A 20877-nucleotide genomic window follows, 5' to 3' on the forward strand; every position below is an offset into this window, starting at 1 on the left:
TATATATATATATATATATATACATATAAAACTTCCATGATTTTCTTCAGACTTCAAAGTTGCTTCATATATGCAGGGCTTAGCATAATCTTTAGCACATAGGATGTGCTCCAAAAGGTCTGATGAATGAATAAAGAAATAAGTGAACGATTAAATAATAAACAGTGAATATTCCTCACAAGAGTCATTCTATTCAATCTCAGCCCATCAGCTCCGACCTCTTCACACTTCCTCACGCTCTACCACTCCAAGTGTAGGGAAAATATCATATCAACCCAGTATCCATTAAGTAGCTGCTGGCTTTGAACATCATGCTGGCATTTTGTGAAAACAAAAAAAGAAAAAAAAAAAATTTCTAAGAGGAGCATCTGGTAATCTAATGCTAAAAACGTATCTATTAGAATTTTTTAATCAAAATAGAAAAATATTCTGAAGCGATCACTGAATTAGGAATTGAACTGAAGGATTAATTAAACTGATTTTTAAACTTATAGTGTGATGAACAAACTGACATCATAAAATATTTTTCAAAAAAATGCAAACCATATACAAAGTATACAATTATTATTTTAAATTATTCATCCCATTCAGTTCTTAGCATCTTCTGAGGCTTTTTAATGCAATTATATAATGACTAAAAATTATATTTTACTTAATATATAGAATTGATTTATTAAAATTTGCTTTATTTCTTGTAAAGGGTAATTAATAGTTTCTGGAAATACCTCATTACTCCCTAAATTGCAATGGAGTAGCCCTTTCTCAAGGGTTCATCTTGAAAGACTGGTTGATGATCCTGCTGACCTTAAGCTTTCTTGAGACTCTAGCTTCCACAATGTCGTATTATCAAGTTTCTCTTCTCTATCCCATTATAGTTTTCATTCTCTTCTTTCTCTGTATAAATGCTTGATTCTGTTTTCTTCCAAATCCACCTCTCTAGATTTTTCCCCAGGCCGTTTCCATTATTTTTTTGCTGGCAGGGCTGGAAAACCCACAGCATATACTCCACTACTTACCTCAATACCTCCTGTGACGTTGGTCAATTTTGCTAATTAACTGCAGAGTTTTCCCTTGATAAACATGGGTTGATAGATGACGTGTCAAAGTTTAGTCTGTCTTAAATTTGAGGAAATACAAACATACCTGGTTTGTGGTTCCATATGTACTTATCTGATCTCCCCTATTAGACTCTAAGCTGCTCAAGGGCAAACCTTCTATCTTCTTTGTTTTTGTTTTTTCCTCCCTCAACACTAAAAACAACACCTTGCACATGGCATAGCATTCAATAAATATTTGTTGAGTGAATAAAACTAGATAAATAAGTTAATATCCTAATCATGATAAGCATATTTTTCAATAAATATCAATTTGTCCCTTAAAAACCTTTTCTCACAATGTATTCAATATTATGTTTTCTACAGTCTTAATCTGACATCAAGTGACTAAACTTAATGAAAAAAAATTTAGTGTAATAAAAATTCAATCAGTAAATATAAACAAAATCCATTATTTAATCTTCAGTCTAAAAACTTATTGGAATATCCCCAATCACAACTAACATTATTTTATCTTATTTCTTATATATTTTTATTTTATATTTCTCATGAAAAGAAAAAAAGAAAACTATTCTGACTTGAATAAATGGACATCCTGGATAATTTAATGTATGATTTCACTTGAATATTTAACTTTCCTAAATGCAAAATCTGATTTTCTATTCAACTCTGTCTTCATCATTTAGAATGAGTATTACATGAATGCTAATTGTTTATGACTGCATTTGTCTGATCTGCCGTGTTTTAAAACTTGAATTTCATAGAAATAAAAATATTTTCAAATTACTTTAAAAAATTTGCCAGAGAATAAAATTTCCTTTTTTTTAAGCTGATAGTATTTTTTAAAATTCTCAAATGTGAAATACAACTAAGGTATTTTGGGGGCATAACATTGTTCACTGTCAACAGTTACATCAACAGTTTAATTCTCCTCAGTATCAAATATTGGCTAAAATATTTTTAAAAAAATATTTTGTATATATTGATTCTTTTTAAATGCATGGAGAATATTTTGGAAGAATGTTTTCCACAAAAGATTTATGGTTGTAGAGATTGTTTAATTATAGCAGACTTTCCTCCAATCTGACCCTGAATAAAGACCTCCCTCTCTGTATTTACATCAATCACCCAAGCATAGATATCAAGTTGTGGATTTCAAGGTGGTGGCCATAAATATTAAGCAATGTAAATTATGTTTGCCTAGATTTTACTTTGACTGGGATATTTCAAAGTTTATTAGAGTCATATAGAATACATCTGAAAAATGACTTACAGTCTATAACCTAGAGTTTGATCAAATGCAGAGAAAGCACACAACAAACAATTTCAAGTCAGTTAAATTTGTTTTGTCTACATGGTACTAAATAACCTGTTGGAATGTTATACTGTTCAAAGCTATTTTAGCATGATTCATATACAGATACAGCATATATTTTTGTAAATATTTGTAAAAAAACATAAAAACAAATATTCCATTAGTTCATAAATGCCAAAAATTACATAACTGAGAAAAACAGTTTCTACTTTTCCCCCAATTAACCAACAAATCCAAGAGTCAAAAGAAAAGTAGACCATTGCTGACCAGAAAAAAAATAAATGTTTACATAAAATAAAAGCAAAGAAAATATATAACATTTTATGACATACATCTTTTAAAGATAATCACTACAATTCACACACATATCACATATAATTCAGTTTGTTACAGTTGTCATTTGTCTAATTCTATATTAACCTATCTTTATGAACAAATTTATTTGCTTAATTTTTAAAATTATTTAAAAATTATTTTTAAAATTTTATTTTAACTGTTTACTTTTTCCAACATTTTAAAACATGTCATAATTTTGTGTATTGTATGATCTTTCATAATTTCTTTCATCAAACAATTTTTTTCATGTGGTCTTTGATGACTATAAGTACTCATTATCCAAACATATAAGTGAAAAATATTCAATCATGTTTATATGGTTATATGTAAATAAATGCCACATACTGGGATATCTAGAAACATCTATATGTCCGGCATCATGTTGACAAAACATCTGTGATGAATAACTGAGTTTGTCAAATTCTCTCCAGATACATGCTTATCACAAACACACAGCCTTTAGATGTTTAGTTTTGTCATATCCCTCCCCTGTAGAGTTTTTGTCTTATTGTGTTATTATACATATATGATTGATTACTGAAGAGCCTTCTTATTCTTCTTCAACAGTTATTTTATATGTATAAAATGTTTGTAAAATGTGCATTGTAAAAGACAAAGAAAAAAGATAAAGGCTGTTTCCACATAATATCTTAATTAGTTTAATCATGTCGATTTATTTAAACCATTGGTTCAGTAAAAAAATAATCAAACTGATTGTTTTATATAACTGTCTAGTTGTCAATAAAAATGGTCAACCCAATAGCCTGTAGAGAAGAAAACAAACAAGAAAGTGACTAGTCTATTAGAATTTCAAAAGGAATAGTAGTTTGCACTCCTCAAGATCCAGTGATTAGTTAAGTCTTGTCCAACTCTAGATCTGAAGTTCTAAGATCATGTGTGTCTAGATACAGACACAGAGAAAACCCTTTTTATGAAAACATACATTTTCCTGTGAGTCCCCAGGGAAGATGTCAGATTTGAAAGGAGAGATGCTTATGTTAGATTAGTGCTTTAGAGTCTCCAATGGCATGAAGTAATTATGCTTTTTAATTGATCAGAAAAGTTTTATTTACAGGACTCCAATCACACATACATTCCAGTGTAAGCCACCCAGGGAAAAACAAACAAAAAGGACCAAAAGTCACTATGAGTCCTCTCGGCATGGGCAAGGCTCTTCACACCCCCTCTGACACTCTTCCCTCTTTTTTAAAATTAGACTTGGACTAGATAATTTCCTAAAATCTTTCCTCATTCTATATAATTAAACGGATAAACAAAAAATCTTCTTTAAACCAGGTTTTACTTAAGTCTGTATTTGTCTTAAAGCACTTCTTCAATATGAAAAACAAACAAAATTTTAGGTAAAAGAAAATGAGATGATGCGAAAAAACACAGTCAGGGAAAAGGCTAAATGGGTACAACAGGATGTTTCAATTCAAATTGTTAAACTCATAAATGCAGTTTTCAAATTTTCAATTTTAAAATATAAAGAATGTTTCATACATACTCATAAGATTATTTTCAAAACCATATTTAGTGCTAAGCTTTCTAGCATGTTAGGCAAAATGTGAAACCTTGATAATTACAGTGTTTATAATGTGAAGGAGATAAACTAAAAACCTTTTATTTAAGCATATTTGAAAAATTCTGCATTATACTAAAATCAAAGATTTTTCCAAGAGTTCTCAAAAAAGAGAATATTCATTGAATTAACTATCACTGATCTCATAAAAATTACATAAATAATTTATATTACAAAATATAGCAGAATAATATTTAATGGTACAAAACCTTAATAATCTCACAAACTAAAAGAAACTGATCGATAACTTTCAAAATTCATTTTAAAAAACAAAAGAAAACATACAATGAAAAACTTCCCAACTATGGATTTAAAGGATGACCATATTTTATTGACAAAATTATTTGATAATGGTTTTAGAAAACTGGATACCAAACAAATCAAGCAAACAACCAAGAAACGGAACAATAAAAGAGTAAACTAAAAAGAAATAAAGAAAAACATGCTACAAAATCTATACACAAAACAAAATTTCCATTTACAAGAAATAAAATTGAAGTAAACATGCAAAAGACGCACCAAGAAAAGTAGAATACATCCTTGGAGAAGGAAAATAAAACATGCAAAAAAATAAGAGTTTGAGTTTCGAGAGTAACAAGGTAATTTGAGGCCCAATTTACCTTCACTATCTGACATGGCATGCTGGAAGTCATCCATGATGAACGCTATGTCACGGTCATAGCCTCTAGTCCGTGATTCTTCTCTCATATGTTGCTGAACTTCAGGCAATGAGTGACTTGATCCAAACTGATCCCTGGTGTCTGCAGATATTGGTGGTAGAGGTCCCGCTGCAGCCCTGGCCATTCCCATTGGTTGGCCAACAGGACTCAGTGGACTTTCTTCTTCTGAGTTCTGGGCCACAATTGGTATTCTTCCTCTACTCTGGCTAATTGGCAAACTAGTAGGCTTAGTTCTGCCAGAGGATGATGCATGACTAAAGGAAACATCTAGAGCTTCCGCCTCTTGAGCTTTTAGTCTTAAGGAAGAGCTGGAAGAATCTCTTTTAAGTGATAAATCAAGCCCATAGACAGAGGAAGGTCTGGAGGAAGGTCTGGACCTGCTGCCACTACTGTATGGCTTATCTGCTTCATCCTGCAGAGCTGACCGTATGGTACTTCCTAATGTGCTCAGTCCTGACCCAAGGGATGATCCCATAAATTTTTGTTGGTCTGTAATATTTTTTCTGAGACCAAAAGTAATATCATCTTGAAGAAGCCTTGCCCTGGAAGAAATGCCACCAATAGATGAAGTGCTAGAAGTCATATAGCTTGAATAATCAGGTTCAAGGTCTCTACTTTCTTGAATAGGTGAAAATTTTGACATTTTAGGGTCAATTAATGATTTCTTATGTTTTGACTGCTTTTGATAAAGTATGGCTGCTGGTAGTTGTTTTGCTGCTTGTTTTTCAAGTGTGAGTCTACTGATGCTGTATTTTTCAGATTTTGGAAAGTGTCTATAGCTAGTATCAGCATGGTAATAATGGGAAAGGCCAGCAAGGTGATCTAAGCTCTCTGCTCCTCTACGGAATTCTTGTTTAATCTGATGTTTCAGAAGTTTTAACTCATAAGGATCCTCCATTGCGTCTTCCTCTGCTTTCACATAACTGTGCAATCTGGAGGAAGTCTGTAATGGTGCTAGGAAATCTGTTACTTCTTGTGACCTACGTGTTTCAGTGGTTCTTAGGAGATGGTCTGTTTTTGACAGATCCTTTTCATGAAGGCTAAATGCAGTGCTTAACGCTGCTGTTCCTTTGGTTATCTCTCCAATGTCATCAATTAGGACATAATTTCGTGGAGTGTGATGGTCAATATCTGCATAGAAAGAATCAGCAGATATGCTTGATATTGGACTGCTTGCCATGCTACTTCTTTCTTCCAAACCTATTCTCAAGTCTAAACTATTGTACTTACTGCTAAGGTGGGAAACAGCATATGTTTTATCAGTAGAAACAGGTGCTATCATCAGGGGTTGGTTACGAATCACCTCATAGTTTGAAGTTATCTTGGGCTCCAAATATAATGTGGTTTGCCGTGGCTTTTGTTGTATCACCATCATCTGTGATGGTAACTGATAAGAAGGTTGTGGGGTTGGTGTAGGTTGAGCTTGAGGTGTGAAGGACATTGTTGCAACAGCTTGAAAGGCTGGCTGAGTCTGATAAGGTGAAACTTGCTGATGGTACAAAGTTTGTTGTTGAAAATGGGATTGTTGAGTGTATGGAGTCGGTGCTTGGGTAGGAAGAGCTGGGGAAGAGTACTGGTATTGTGTATAAGGACTTGTAGGAGGAACTAGTTGAGATTCTGGTTCGGTTTGTGGTGGTATAAACTGGCTGAATTCAGTTTGAGGAGCAGTTCTAGGTCGTTCTAAGCCATGCTGACTTTCTATTCGGGTTGGCCTGGCGCTGCTCACTTCACTGTCAGACATGTAATCACGATCCTCAGCTACTCCCTGGAGGTAGGCTCGCTCTCTCTTTTCTCTCTCCTTTAGTAATGCCTCTTTCCTCCTATTAATGCCCATTTCCAAGTACCGTAGTTTGGCATCAATCTCCTTTTCTTCCTCATCGAGTTCCGCTTGTTTCTTTCTAAGCTTTGCCGATTCCCTCTCCACTAGATCAAGCTCCCTGTCTATATCCTGGAGAATCTTGGCTCGTGCCATTGTGTTGGTTCTACAGATCCTTCTTCTAGAGGCAGTTCCCATTGCGCTGTATGTAGACTGAGCTCCCGTGGAAGTCTCCTCAGGAGGTGGATTTGGCAGAGTTCTCTTAACTTTTTTTTGGGTACCAGAGGATGTCATGGTTTGGGAACCTTTCGTCTATAATTCAGTAAACAAAATAGTACATTATTATCAAGGCGAAAAAATAAAAGACAAAAAAGGCTTTATAATTTATATTCAAATAAAAAGGATTTCATATATATATTTAGCTATCACAACATATTAAAATAAAAATTATTGTATAATTTCATGTATTGGTCACAAATGCAATTAATTGAAAAATAATTTTTCCTTTCTTGATAAAATGTTTATTATTATAACATCTGCAACATTAGAAAACTATAATTTTTTGATAAATCCATATTTCAAATTTTCTAAAAATGTTTATTTTTAAAAACATTAATACTTTATCCCATACTTTTGAATGTAAACTGACTATAATAAAGTAGAAATAAAACTAAAAACAAGACTTCATAATACTATTCTTAATTAATCTTTTTCCAAAATACTAACAAAGATATACAAGTTTTCTATTTAAAAACAAATTTCTACAATACCTTTTTCAGTCCTTTCAATATAACAGTGTTCCATCAGAGGCTGACAATAACTCACTATTTCTTTTCCCTTACATGTATTTAGTATATTTGATATATGCATAAGAGTTTTTATTAATATTTATTAACTTTAAAATTTAAAGTGTTCATGATTGAGGTTTTAAAATGGTTTAATAAAAAATTGCTTAATTATGTTACCTTGGAAGTGTTATGATATTGCATAATATAAACACCTTTCAAAGTAAGAACTCTCTTTCTCACCAGAAGTTAAAAACACCCATCAATTATTATACAACTAAATACTCATCTTGGCGGAGAGAAAGCACACAAGACAGATAATCTAAATATGGAATGAAGCAAAAAGAGATAAAAAGAAGAAATTTGGGGAATGCACAAGTAAATTTTGAAAATTAATTTAAAAATACTGTATCTGAACAAAGCAGTATAAATATTTTTTTGAATTATAGAATGAAGAAATGAAAGGGTAAAATAAAGACTTGTCATGACTATGTTTAAAGGTTCTGAATTAGGAAGTGCAATTCCAAGAGTTCACTGTTTGGAATGAGAGTATATCTGAAATCTTAGAGAAAAAACTATGAGGAACCACAACAAAGACTATTTATTGCATTAAGAGTAATTGTTAATGAAAAATAGAGATTGATATCAGTTCTTGTTAATATAGTTCATACTGGTCTGCATTTTTTGCCTAATTTAACTATGTTTGTCTGTTAGTCGTTAACAGCTTGTCTGCTAACCAAAAGGTCAGCAGTTCGAATCTACCAGCGGCTCCTTGGAAACACTGTGGGGGCAGTTCTGCTCTGTCCTATAAGGTCACTATGAATCAGAATCCAGTCAACAGCAATGGGTTTGGTTTGGTTTTGGTGGCACAGTGGTTAAGCGCTTGGCTGCTAACTGAAAGGTCAGCAGTAGAACCCACTAGCTGCTCCACAGGAGAAAGATGTGGCAGTCTGATTCTGTAAAGATTTACAGCCTTGGAAACCCTATGGGGGAGTTCTACTCTGTCTTACAGGGTCACTATGAGTCAGAATTGACTTGACAGCAGTGGGCTTGGTTTGGTTTTTTTAATCTGTTAAAACTCTTCATTCAAGAAAGTAGACTTATGCAATCTTAACAATTTTTCATAAAGTACTAGACTAAAGAAGCCTTCCAGGTATTAAAAATTTCTTGAATTATCCCCCATTTTGCAGATATTTAATGATCCACGACTTGTTAATTAATATTTTGTGAGACAAGAATACGAATCATAGAAGCAATAGAAAAAGCTGGCTGGTAGATGGAAGTCACAGAGTTAGCCTAGCTGATCATGCAGTCTCCAAAAATCTAAATAGTTTTCCTCTTCTCTACTTATATCTGATAACACAGTAGTTTTTAACCAGACTATAGAAGTAGTCAGAGATGTGTCAAGGTCTCCACTATATCCTTCATGAATGAAAGGCAGTGTAACATAGTGATTAAAAGCTCAGGCTCTTGGGTCACACTCTCTAGAGTTTCAATCCTGGTTGTTTCCTTATGAACTGTGAGAACTTTGGCAAATTGTGTAAATTCCCTGGGCCTTTGTATTATTATCTATAAAAAAAGGTTAATATTAATTTTAATATTATTATTGGTTTGTCTAAGTAAATCAGTTAATACAAGAGGTTAGTCTAGTTTTTGACCCAGATATATCTTTCTAATCTATTGATCGATCTATCGATCAATCTATCAATCAATCTATCAATCTATCTATCTATAAATTTTCCTTCAATGTTGTACCAAATACCTCAATGGGATGTACCCTAATTGACTATTCTAGTTGAAATCATTGGTCCCAAAATGACCAAGGCACAGAGTTTCTGTTTTCAATAAAACTATCTGCTGAGTAATTCTATATAACAATAAAGCTGATTTTACTCTCAATTCTGTATCACAACAAAGCTGATTTGATTCTCAATATTTTAACCTGCAGCCTCTGCCAAAAATCGAAGGAATCAAAGAGAAAATAGCACAGTTTTCAAACTTAGTTTCTAATAAAGTCAGTCCCCCATTTTCAGATTTATAATCTTAATGAAGGAGGCTTAATCTGGCACTGTCATGGAAGTGTTCTAAAAATGTGTTTTCAATTGAAAAGATATCCTAATCCCTCTTAAGTGACAACAGGTGCTTTGCTATAAAGGCATCCTTTCTATTACAGCATCCTATTAGAAAGATTAAAGTAGGTATGCATGTCTTGCTGAAGGGAAAGCCTTCTTACTAACTGTCCAAAATAAATTGTATTTTCCGAGGTGTATTGGTCATGAAGAATATAAAGAAAATAACTTTAATAAAAAGAAAAACAAAACAAAACAATCAAATACATTTGATTTCTAGGCCATAAAATTCCATAGAAGTAAATGTTAAAATTAACTTTATCCTTGGAAAATTAAGACATCCTTCAATTAAGTCCATTCATTCATTTATTTCTTCAACGAAAAATTATTTTGCATCTCTCATAAATAACAGTTAATAATAACACTTAGATTATTACTCGGCTGGCATCTATTGGCATCTTGCAATACAAAATCTTCTTAAAAATTTTATAAATACTTCTAGGAATATGAGTATATTTTGCCTTCATATGGATAACAATTACTTTTTTAACATATTCTAATTAAGGATTGGTAGATTCTCATAGTAGTTCAAATATCAAGACCTGGCTTAGCAAAAAGGTTACATTCTGAACCTATCAGAAAGGGTGAGAAATGAAGGCTAAGAAGCCCATGATATGGAACAAAGAGGGGAAGATACCAAATAGAAATTTTGCTTAAGTCATTTTTTTTCTTATGAATAACTTTGCATCATGGTGCAAGATTTATAAATTAGGGCTTTGAACCAGTTCATTCTGGTTCAAACCCCTGATAAGAATTTGAATTTCTAACAAGTTCCCTGCTTAGAATTTGCATTTCTCACAAATTCCCAGGAAGTTATACATAAGAATCACCTGGAAATTTTGTTACAATGTAGATTCCGATTCAGTGTATCTGGGGTGGAAATGTAAATTCTCAGCAGAAACTTGTTAGAAATGCAAATACTTAGTAGGGGTTCCACACCCTGTTATAAATAGGTAGGTTAGATGTGACACATAAGAGTATATAACAATAAGAACAGCATTTAATCAGTATTTGTCCACTTTTTTGTTTTTATCTTCCAAACACAAGAGCTGCAGGACTGCCTTACAGGTAACTACAATATAGAATTTATTCTAGTTGCAATTTAAAAAGAACTGACTTCCAATACCATAAATAACTTCTAAGGTGGGCTTCTTTCGGACTCGAACTTTCTATCATTAGGAAGTTGTTTGGACTATGACAATATTTTCAGTGGTTTTATTTAAATCGGTAGTGATAAAACACAGGCCACTTTAGGTAAGTTCTAATTGAGGATGAAAATGGAGTATTATCTAGACTACATCAAAATAAAAAAAAAACCCAAACCTGTTGCCATCGAGTTGATTCTGAATCATAGTGACCCTGTAGGTCAGAGCAGAACTGCCCTGTAGGGTTTCCAAGGAGCAGCTGGTGGAGGTGGATTCGAACCTGTCGACCTTTTGGTTAGCAGATGAGCTCTTAACCACTATGCCATCAGGGCTCCAGATAGGTAACACATGGGTGAGACAGTTTAATGTGAGATTAGAGAAAATGGAGGAACCCTGGTGGTGCAATGGTTAAGCTCTTGGCTGCTAACCGAAAGGTGAGCAGTTCAAAACCTGCCAATTTCTTCCCGAAAGAAAAGACTTGGAGATCTGTTCCCATAAAGATTTCAGCCTAGGAAACCCTATGCGACAGTTCCACTCTGTCCTAAAGTGTTGCTATAAGTTGGAATTGACTTGATAGTACATAACAACAACAGACAAAATGGAGGTGGATGTGTAGAGCTGAGAGTTTGTCTGATATGTCAAGATCTACTCCAGAAGACCGCTGCCACGAATAAATAAATAAAGCTTTAATGATGTATGATCTGGTTTTTTAAAAGAAGTAGGAAATCTGTATTTTAAAACTGTTGTGTCTTATTCAAATGCCTCCAAAACACTGTTCAGGCCAAAGAATCCAAGGCTTTGGGTTTCACAGACAGTTTGAAACCTCTGATCTAAAGAAGATTTTTCTAGCATATGTGGAGTGCCCACTGAGAAGTCCTCAAACAGAGTTACTCTCTAGTTGAGAGAAAACAAAAGGCTTTAAACAATGAAGGAGAATGTGAGAAGGAGAATGCAATAGCATTCAGACCTTCAGAACTTCATTAAGTTTGATAGAGTTGTACTTCATCATCTCTGGTTAAATTTTAAATATCATCACTCAAGAATTTGTCTCCACAGCACACTGTTTTCTCAGCTATTCTCCCTAAAATATATATAACTATTTACTCACTTAAAGAGATATTCATTAAGTGCTTACTCTGATCAAAGCATTTTAATGGGCATTTTTATACTTAGAAAACCCAAACTGTAGAACCACTAAAGTACATAGATTAAAATTTCAAGTGTGTGTGTGCGTACTTTATTTAAGGATTGATTGATATCACTTAAGACAACAGCTAGAAATATAATAGAGAATTTGAAGTGATAGCTCACCAACTTACAATACTACATTTAATTCCAATTCAATCAATATAATGTAAAATAAGAGAGTTCATAATCCAAAAGCAGATGATCAAAACAAATCAATACAATTACTTAGAAAAGATCAAAAGATATATAAAAGACAGCTTATCATGATTAGGGGTGACATAGTGGGGATCCATGATTAGTTGTGACAAGATAGCAACAACAACAAAAAATCTTGGTGTACATACAGACCCCAGATTACAAACGAGATCCATTCATAAGTCTGTCTTTAAGTTGAATTTGTAGGTAAGTTGGAACAGGTATATATGGTTATTATTTAGTGTTAGTCAAATTTTTGTCTTAGCATAAAGTATATATTTTACCTTTGTATGCACATAAAACACTTCTAAACCTCATAATGTTTTCATGAGCATCACAAAGTAGTGCGTGCATTCATTATTACAGATCATTGTATTTAACTCATTATGGCAGTCCATTCTTAAGTATGAGCTGTCTGTAAGTTGGATGTTCAGAACCTGGGGACTGCATGTATAATAAGGTTTTTCTTGATGGAGGGCATTATGGATTGGATTGTGTTCCTCCAAAGTATGTATGAAAATCCTAACTCCTGTACCTGTTTGGAAATAGGGGTTTTTCTTTTGTTATATGAATGAGGTCATTAATGAGGTAGGGTGGGTCCTAAATCTAATCACTTCTGAGTTATAAAAACAGCAGAATAGACGTAGAGACACACACAGAGGGATACCAAGGATCATTAGCAGCTAGTAAATCAGTTGTTGTCAAGTTGATTCTGACTCCTAATGACCCCATCTATGTCAGAGTTTTCAATGGCTGATTTTTTCAGAAATAGTCACCAGGCCTTTCTTCTGAGGTTCCTGTGGGTGGACTTGAAATGTCAGCCTTCCAGTTAGTAGCTGAGCACATTAACTTTTTACACCATCCAGGAACTCCTGGCAGTTACTAGAAGCTGAAATAGATGAGAAAGGACCTCTTTCTAGAGTCACAACCTGAATTCAGACTTCTAGACTCTTGGACTATGAGAAGAGAAATTTCTGTTCTTTAAAGCCACCCACTTGTAGTATTTCTGTTAAGGCAGCACAAAGTAACTAAGACAAAGCACTTAATAAAAGTTGCTTTTAGATAGATCTGGTGCCCTTATTCTAAGAAGACTATTGTACTATATATAAAAACTTTAAAAATATTTTAAAATAGCTGTGCAAAGAGCAGAAAAAGGGAAAGGAACAGAAAGTCCTAACAATTGAATGGAGGTTGAGGCAGGATTAGAAGAATAGCTAATTACAGATTGCAACAACAAGGTGGTAATTGGGATAAGAGGAAAATGACCTCCAGGATAAGTTCTACTGTCCAGTTACTTAAACAACATTCTTCTCAGAGAAATCCATTTATACTATGAAAATTATATGGCAAAGAAAGGAATTTTTTCCTTGTTCTGGGGTGCCAGGGATATTAATTAAAAAAGAAAACAGTGGCTGGGGTATATGTGCACACTATCCTAAGGATTTTAAATATATGTATGTGCATTATCTGATTGTAAAAACAGTCTAAATTCAATCTAAGAATGAAAAAGAAGAATTCCTACTTTTTCAAAAAGTTGAGCTAGCTAAAAATACATAGGGGATATTGTTTAAAATTATAGATGCTAGAATAGAATTATTCATTGATTACTATATACAATATGGCAAAATTCTATTTACTAATTTATTCATGTAGTTGCTAAGTATGATTGTAAAATGCATTGATCTAGATACCACACGGACAGAGCTCAGAGGCGTGATATAGAAAGGGAAACAACCTTGCCCTCAAAGAACTCATTAAACAGGAATACTTTTTAGGATGTTTCTGTAGGAAGAAACTAAGTCTTTTGCTCAATAGCTCTCAGTGTCAACATTCTACCACTAGAGACACAGAAATATATTTTTCATTTTCATAATATAGAAAGACATATCTGCCGTTCATGTTCATCATGATAATATCTTGTATTTTTAAGTGTGTTCTTTCCGTTAAGTAGGAAGATTTTTATGAAGGAAGGCCCTTTATTTTTAAGTGATGAAGATGTGGATTCACTTTCAAACAGTATAATTCCACAAAGATTTATTAATAAAAAAGTACTGTGGTACATACAAAGACCATATAATCTTCTAGAGAAAACATAATTTCTTAAAAGATAATGATCATCTAGAAAACAAGGCAGCAGGTGAGTTAGAGGAATATATAAACAGCGTACACCGCGACCCTGAGGAAGAAGTCTTTATTTTCAGCTTGGGGAAGGAAGGAAGGATGGATTATGAAAGACATAAAGGCCTAGGTCTTGAAGAATGGATAGAATTTCAACAGGAGAATATTTTCTAAGTGGAGGAAACAGAATGCGATGTAAAATTTCAGGGAAATTCTAAGGATAATCTGGTTTAATCTGAGTCTAGTGGTATATTAATACCTGAGAGATGAAAATATATCCAGACAGTGTTCTATGCAAAGCAGAGAGAGGAAAAGCGGAAGAGCAAGTAAAACGTATAGAATGGGGGCAGTGAGGACAGCTTGAAAGCTGTATCTCTATTAAAATCTCGATTCATCCATTTTCTTCTTTTACAGATGGAAAGGGCAACCCTGGTTATTAAATATTGGTCAAATTAATTCCAATACCATGTGAAATAGCAGGGCAAACCATCAGACTAAATGTGCCATCACTGACAATGACTTGCAATGCAGTGTACTGTGTAGCAATCAGTGTGGCTTTGTGAAAAAGAAACTGTGACAGCCGAATTTAATTTCCTTCAGTGATAATGTGACAGTCCAGGTAGATAATTTGGAAGCAATAGATATAATCTAGCAGGGCTTTAGCAGAGCATTTTTTTCTGTCCCATGACACAGTCCTCAACATAGTTTTGGCCATAAGAATGGTAAGGGGTCATTTAATTTGTTAGAGATCCACACGAAGTCCACGGCTATTTATGGCCCAGTATCAATGCAGGGCAGGGTTTCTCAACCTCAGCACCATTGACAGTTTGGACCAGATAATTCTTTGTTGCTGGGGGAGGCAGTTTTGTGCATTGTATGATGTTTAATGGCACCTCTGGTCTCTACTCACTACATGTCAGCAGCACCTCTCCCCACTCATGTCAATAAAATATTGCCATATGTCCCTGTTAGGCAAATAGCCCCTACTAGAGAACCACTGATGTAAGGGAACATACTGGATAATGTCTTCAGAAAGAAATCCTTGATCTATTGTTATTCAATATCTCTACAGATGAAGAAAACATTAGACTGTTATATCATAGTGCTTTAGTCTGAAAGGGCAAAAGCAGGCTTCTTAGGGGAACTGGGAACTGAGTGGTGCCTTGAAAAAGAGAACTAGGTGAAAGAAAAATACACATTCTAGGCTTTGCTAAACATCCGAGTAAATTAATAGAAATAGAAATGCACAAGATATTTTGCCTTGATTGTAAGTTTGTTTTATGGCTCTAAAATTGATCCCTTATTGCATAGGTTAATTATCACTATTGAATTAAGGTGACTTAATATTCAAAAGATATTCAACCAGGTTGTTGTTTTTTTGTTTTTTTTAAATATAGTTTTATTAGAGAACTAGGAGGAGGGACAGGAGTGCTGGTGGCAGAGTGGTTAAAGCGTCTGGCTGCTAACCAAAAAGTCAGTGGTTTGAAACCTCCAGACACTCTATGAGAGAATGATCTGGCAGATTGCTTCTGTAAAGACTAACAGCCTTGAAAACCCTATGGGGCAGTTCTACTCTGCCTATAGGGTGGATATGAGTTGGAATTGACTCGACGACAGAGGGTGAGGGAGAGGATAAAGGTGTCTACAATTATGAGAATGAATGCATTTTGTGTAGAAAAATTAATCTTTGTAGCCTAAGCCCATAAAAATTATAGGAAATTTTCCCTAGCTGCAGTATCTATGGCAAAGTCAGAAAGTAAAGAATTATCAGTCTGACTGGAAAATTGTGTAATTAATTAAAAGTTGCCTATTACTCTAAGTTTAAAAGAAGGACCAGTGGTGTAGTTAAAAAGAGATTATAACCTTAAAAGGAGAAGACAATTATTTAGTTTGAGAAATTAAATACTTGAATCTCTAAGGGAGATTCATCGAATAGCTAGGTCCAATTTTAAAATCAAGAAACTCCTTACATCTTGAAAATAATTTAGCAAAAAGAATTAGAGCCACAAAAAACTATTTGATAGCTCAGTGAAAAAACAGTAATTCAGAACATTTTTAACAAGCAATAGACACTGTCATGGATTGAGTTGTGTCCCCCAAAAATATCTGTCAGCTTGGCTGGGTCAGGATTCCCAGTATTGTATGATTGTGTTATCTGATGTGATTTCCTTATGTGTTGTAAACTCTATCACTATAATGAGATTATATGTGATCTCCTTATGAGGTTATATTGATGAGGTTGACAAGATTACTGTCTTAATGCAGTCTCTTTTGAGATATAAAAGAGAGAAGCGAGCAGAGACACATGGGAACCTCATACCACCAAGAAAGCAGTACTGGGAGCGGAGTGCATCCTTTGGATCTGAGGTTCCTGTGCAGAGATGCTCCTAGGCCAAAGGAAGACTGATACATCACAAGGACCTTCCTCCAGAGACGATAGAGAGAGAAAGCTTTTTTCTGGAGCTGACGCCCTGAATTTGGACTTGTAGCCTACTGGACTATGAGAGAATAAACTTCTCTTTGTTAAAACCATCCACTTGTGGTATTTCTGTTACAGCAGCTCTAGATGACTAAGACAGACACTTATGTGGAGCCCTAGTGGCACAGTGGTTAAGAGCTTGACTGCTAGCCAAAAGGTCGGCAGTTCTAATCCAGCAGCAGCTCCTTGGAAACACTATGGGACAGTTCTACTCTGTCCTATACAGTTACTATGAGTCCGAATCGACCCGATGGCAACAGGACAGGAATAGACACTAATGTAATTTTTACTCTTCTAAATACTGAGTTATAACTATGAATAAGACACAGTCCCTTCCCTTTAATTGAGCAGCAGAACAGAATTCTCTCACCCTACTTGAACTTTCCTAATCTAGAGCTTGAACTTTCCTAATCTAGAGCCTGCATTTATTTTGAATATTATTTTAAGTATTCTCCTTGTTTTGGTAAGAAGACTAGTACACACACACACACACACACACAATACTGCTCTTTGACTTTGTTTCTACTTTGTTCCTGGCTATTCATTCTTTTTATGATTTAAATATCATCTATACAGAGCTATGCCTCTTAAGTATTAGGAAGGTAGGTAAAATCTGCAGACCTCCCTCCCCAAACAACATAGTGCTTAAAAATTTATAAACATAGTCCAACATATTCCTTTAACTTTTAGAAGCTAGGGTACAAGATGGTGATGAAGTTGTAAGGCAAGCATGCTGCAAAATGGGAAATATGCCTTTACATATCCTTCCTTGTAAACTGACTGGAAGCAGAGTTTCACTCGGAAATTTCAGTGAGAACAATAATAAATCTTCAGAATGTCAAACCCCACTATCCATCTCCAATAGCAACAGTTTCCAGTTTTGAGGCAAAATAACAGTTGAATATAGAAATATTCAGGAGTTTATACTATGCAGTATGAGATTAATAATGTTTTCCCAAAGTAGACCCATATTTATCAGTATTCTTCCATTCCCCACTTCTACCCCCATATGGAGCTAAAGCATATAAAATGTTTAGTGGAAGGACTCAAGAATTTATATTGCTTGAAGACATACAAGGAAAATAAAAGATAAAAGCAAAGGAAATTATAAATGGTAACACTCATGGAAAACTCACTCATAGCAACCCTATAGGTCAGAATGGAACTACCCCATAGGGTTTAAATACTGAGAGAGGAAAATACAGAGAAATACTTTAAATACTGAGAAAACATTTCAAATCCATTAGGCATTGCAATAGGGCACTGTTAGGGTCATCAAATGTCTTAACTAGAATACTGTGGAATAGTTTAATAACCATTCCCATGAACCAAAAGACTTAATAAACAGTATCATCATTGCAATGAGAATTACTGAAAAATAGTAGACGCCTTTACCAATAAACAGTCTTGAATCTCTACTACCATAGGAGAGAATTTACCATTTGCGAGTATAACTGAAATTATTAAAAAAACTTTTCTCTAATTATTGTAAGTCCAGTAGCAAAAAAAAAAAAAAAAAACAGAAGAAATAAAATAAAATAAATTACAGGGCCCTATTAATAACAGAGGAGCCCTGGTGGCACAGTGGTTAGGAGCTCCTCTGCTAACCAAAAGGTCAGCAGTTCAAATCTGCCACCAGCTCCTTGGAAACCCTATGGGGTAGTTCCATTCTGACCTATAGGGTTGCTATGAGTCAGAATCGACCTGACAGCAAGGGGTTTGGTTTTGGGTTAATAATAATAGAATAGGAATTAAATTTAAAAAAAATATTTAAAAGTTGTACACTTAAAAGTCATTTCTTAAAATCTAGTAGTATAGACAAAAGTCTTCTCCAATTAATATTGTGAAAATGGCACTCAATATTTCATCAGACATCTTTAAGCTTTTCCTTAATGTGCCTCTTGTCCCAATTTGTTTTGTTTTCTTGCTGAAAGTCATTGCTCTTGGGTTGAGCAGTCAGGCAGAAAACTAGTTTCTACTTCACTGGACAGAAGCATTAGAGATGTCAGTCTGTGCAGCACTTACTGCCTTATATTCTCTGGAAAGTCCCAAAGAGATTCATTTCTTTTCTTCCCTAAAATCTATATAAAGTATTGTAGAAAGCCCTCTTAGAAGTTTTTTAAGGTGAACACTTTATATGTGTGTGTATATATGTATCTGCTTGTCTATGTATCTTAACATTAAATCAGATAGCTATACTCCAAAGAATGGAAAAATGAAAAAACAAAACAAAACAAAAAATCTGTTGCCATCGAGTAGATTCCGACTCATAGTGACCCTATAGGGTAGAGTAGAACTGCCCCATAGGGTTTCCAAGGAGTGGCTGGTGGATTCGAACTGCCAACCTTTTGATTAGCAGCCAAATGCTTAACCACCGTGCCACCAAGGTCCCAAACGGAAGAATAGAGCAAAGTATATTCTGCTCATATGGTGCTTTCTTTTGATATAGTTAAACAAAATGGTCACAATATGTAGGTTTTCTTGTTTTATTATTATTTTTCTGATTGTTAACTACTTTCTTCAAATACTACATACTTTATATAGATGTTCAAGAAGAATACTCATATTCCATAATAAATCTCCTCAGAGCAGTGGTTTTACTTAGAGGACCTCAGTCAAAGATGAATTCTTCCTGAAACTCATAATTAAAGAGCAGATACAGGACCATAAGAAAGTTAGAATTGATAGTACACTGCCTTTGGGGTTTTTATCTGTCACTTTTAATATTTATATCATATAGTTATCACACATATAATCCTTGGCTTATTCTTGGTCTTTCATGAAACAACCACTATTCTTTTTATCCATCTGTTTATTATCTCTTTATCCATTACTAAGAGGTGCTCATTCTTTTCTAGGGTAATCATCATATCCACTCATGCTTTTACATTTTCAGAGTTGATTTCTGTCTAGAGTCATATCATTTCATGATGGAACAATGAAAACAACTTTCTACAGGGGCTCCTTACTCCAAGCCATTTCTGAAAGACCACACTCAGCCTATTAATGTTTCCCTCTTGCAAGCCAATCTCTCTACTAACGATTATACATTATCCAAATAGTTTTGTCTGGATTTCAAGCATCTGGTGAAAACTTACCCACCCATCTTGTTTATTCTTTCTTCTCATCATGATCTCGGAAATCTTACTTTAGCAAAAGTACTTGCAATTTTGTTACTTGTTCTTCTTGCATGTCATCTTTATATATGCCAATTAATATTTATTCAGCATGTACTTATATTGTATTTCCTTACCCAAATATACGGAAACCCTGCTGGTGTAGTGGTTAAGAGTTTGGCTGCTAATCAGAAGGTTGGCAGCTCAAATCCACTAGGTGATCCTTGGAAACCCTATGGGGCAGTTCTACTCTGTCCTATAGAGGCGCTATGAGTCGGAATTGACTTAATGGCAATGAGTTTTTTGTATCCAAATAGTATTTTCAATATGTTCAATTGTAAACTTCTTAAATTTGTCTTCAAGTGCATAGTATATTTTTAACTAGGATATACACACCAAAGCCTGAACAATGAAGATAAGAAATGTGGCTAAACAAATGCCATAAGTTTATATGGTTTTAACATTTAAAATGGGGAAAGAGCTATCTAAATTTATTTTTCAACCCTGAAAATTCCTTAATTTTAATTTTAGTGTCAAAACTGAAATTATTCTTTCTTTCTTTCTGTGGAAATAGTCCTCATGTGAGTGGGCTAATTATTTCAGTTAGCATTATAGTATTTCTTTGTGGGTGAGTATAGGAAAGCCATGCTAACCAATTTTGAAAAAAAGAGTCAAAATTTACAATTTAGAATAGCATTATTGAATAATATACACGGGTTTTCAATTTTTATTTTAATCTATATCACATAGAATTGTGATTAACATGCTCAACAAATACTTCTTGTGTTTCCTTGAAATAAATGTTTAGACAAAAGAATATTATCTTTGTTAACTAAATCCACTGGCAAATGGATACACACTTCTAAAGGGGTTAATGCAACAAATAAAATTTATTATATTTTATCAATGATTCCAATTTCTAGATTATCTTCTATTTA

The 20877-nt window shown here is 34.0% G+C and overlaps 1 protein-coding gene across 1 annotated transcript in view; it reads right to left on the bottom strand.

Moving 5' to 3' along the window:
* The window catches only part of PCLO (piccolo presynaptic cytomatrix protein), a 381008-nt gene that overhangs the window by 135263 nt on the left and 224868 nt on the right, over nt 1-20877 (bottom strand). The window contains exon 7 of the mRNA XM_004381474.2: nt 4909-7096. Coding sequence (XP_004381531.1) covers nt 4909-7096 — 2188 coding nt within the window. The remainder of the gene's footprint in view (nt 1-4908; nt 7097-20877) is intronic.

The sequence above is a fragment of the Trichechus manatus genome, unplaced genomic scaffold (assembly GCF_000243295.1).
Source record: "Trichechus manatus latirostris isolate Lorelei unplaced genomic scaffold, TriManLat1.0 scaffold00085, whole genome shotgun sequence".
NCBI classification, from domain to species: Eukaryota; Metazoa; Chordata; class Mammalia; order Sirenia; family Trichechidae; genus Trichechus; species Trichechus manatus.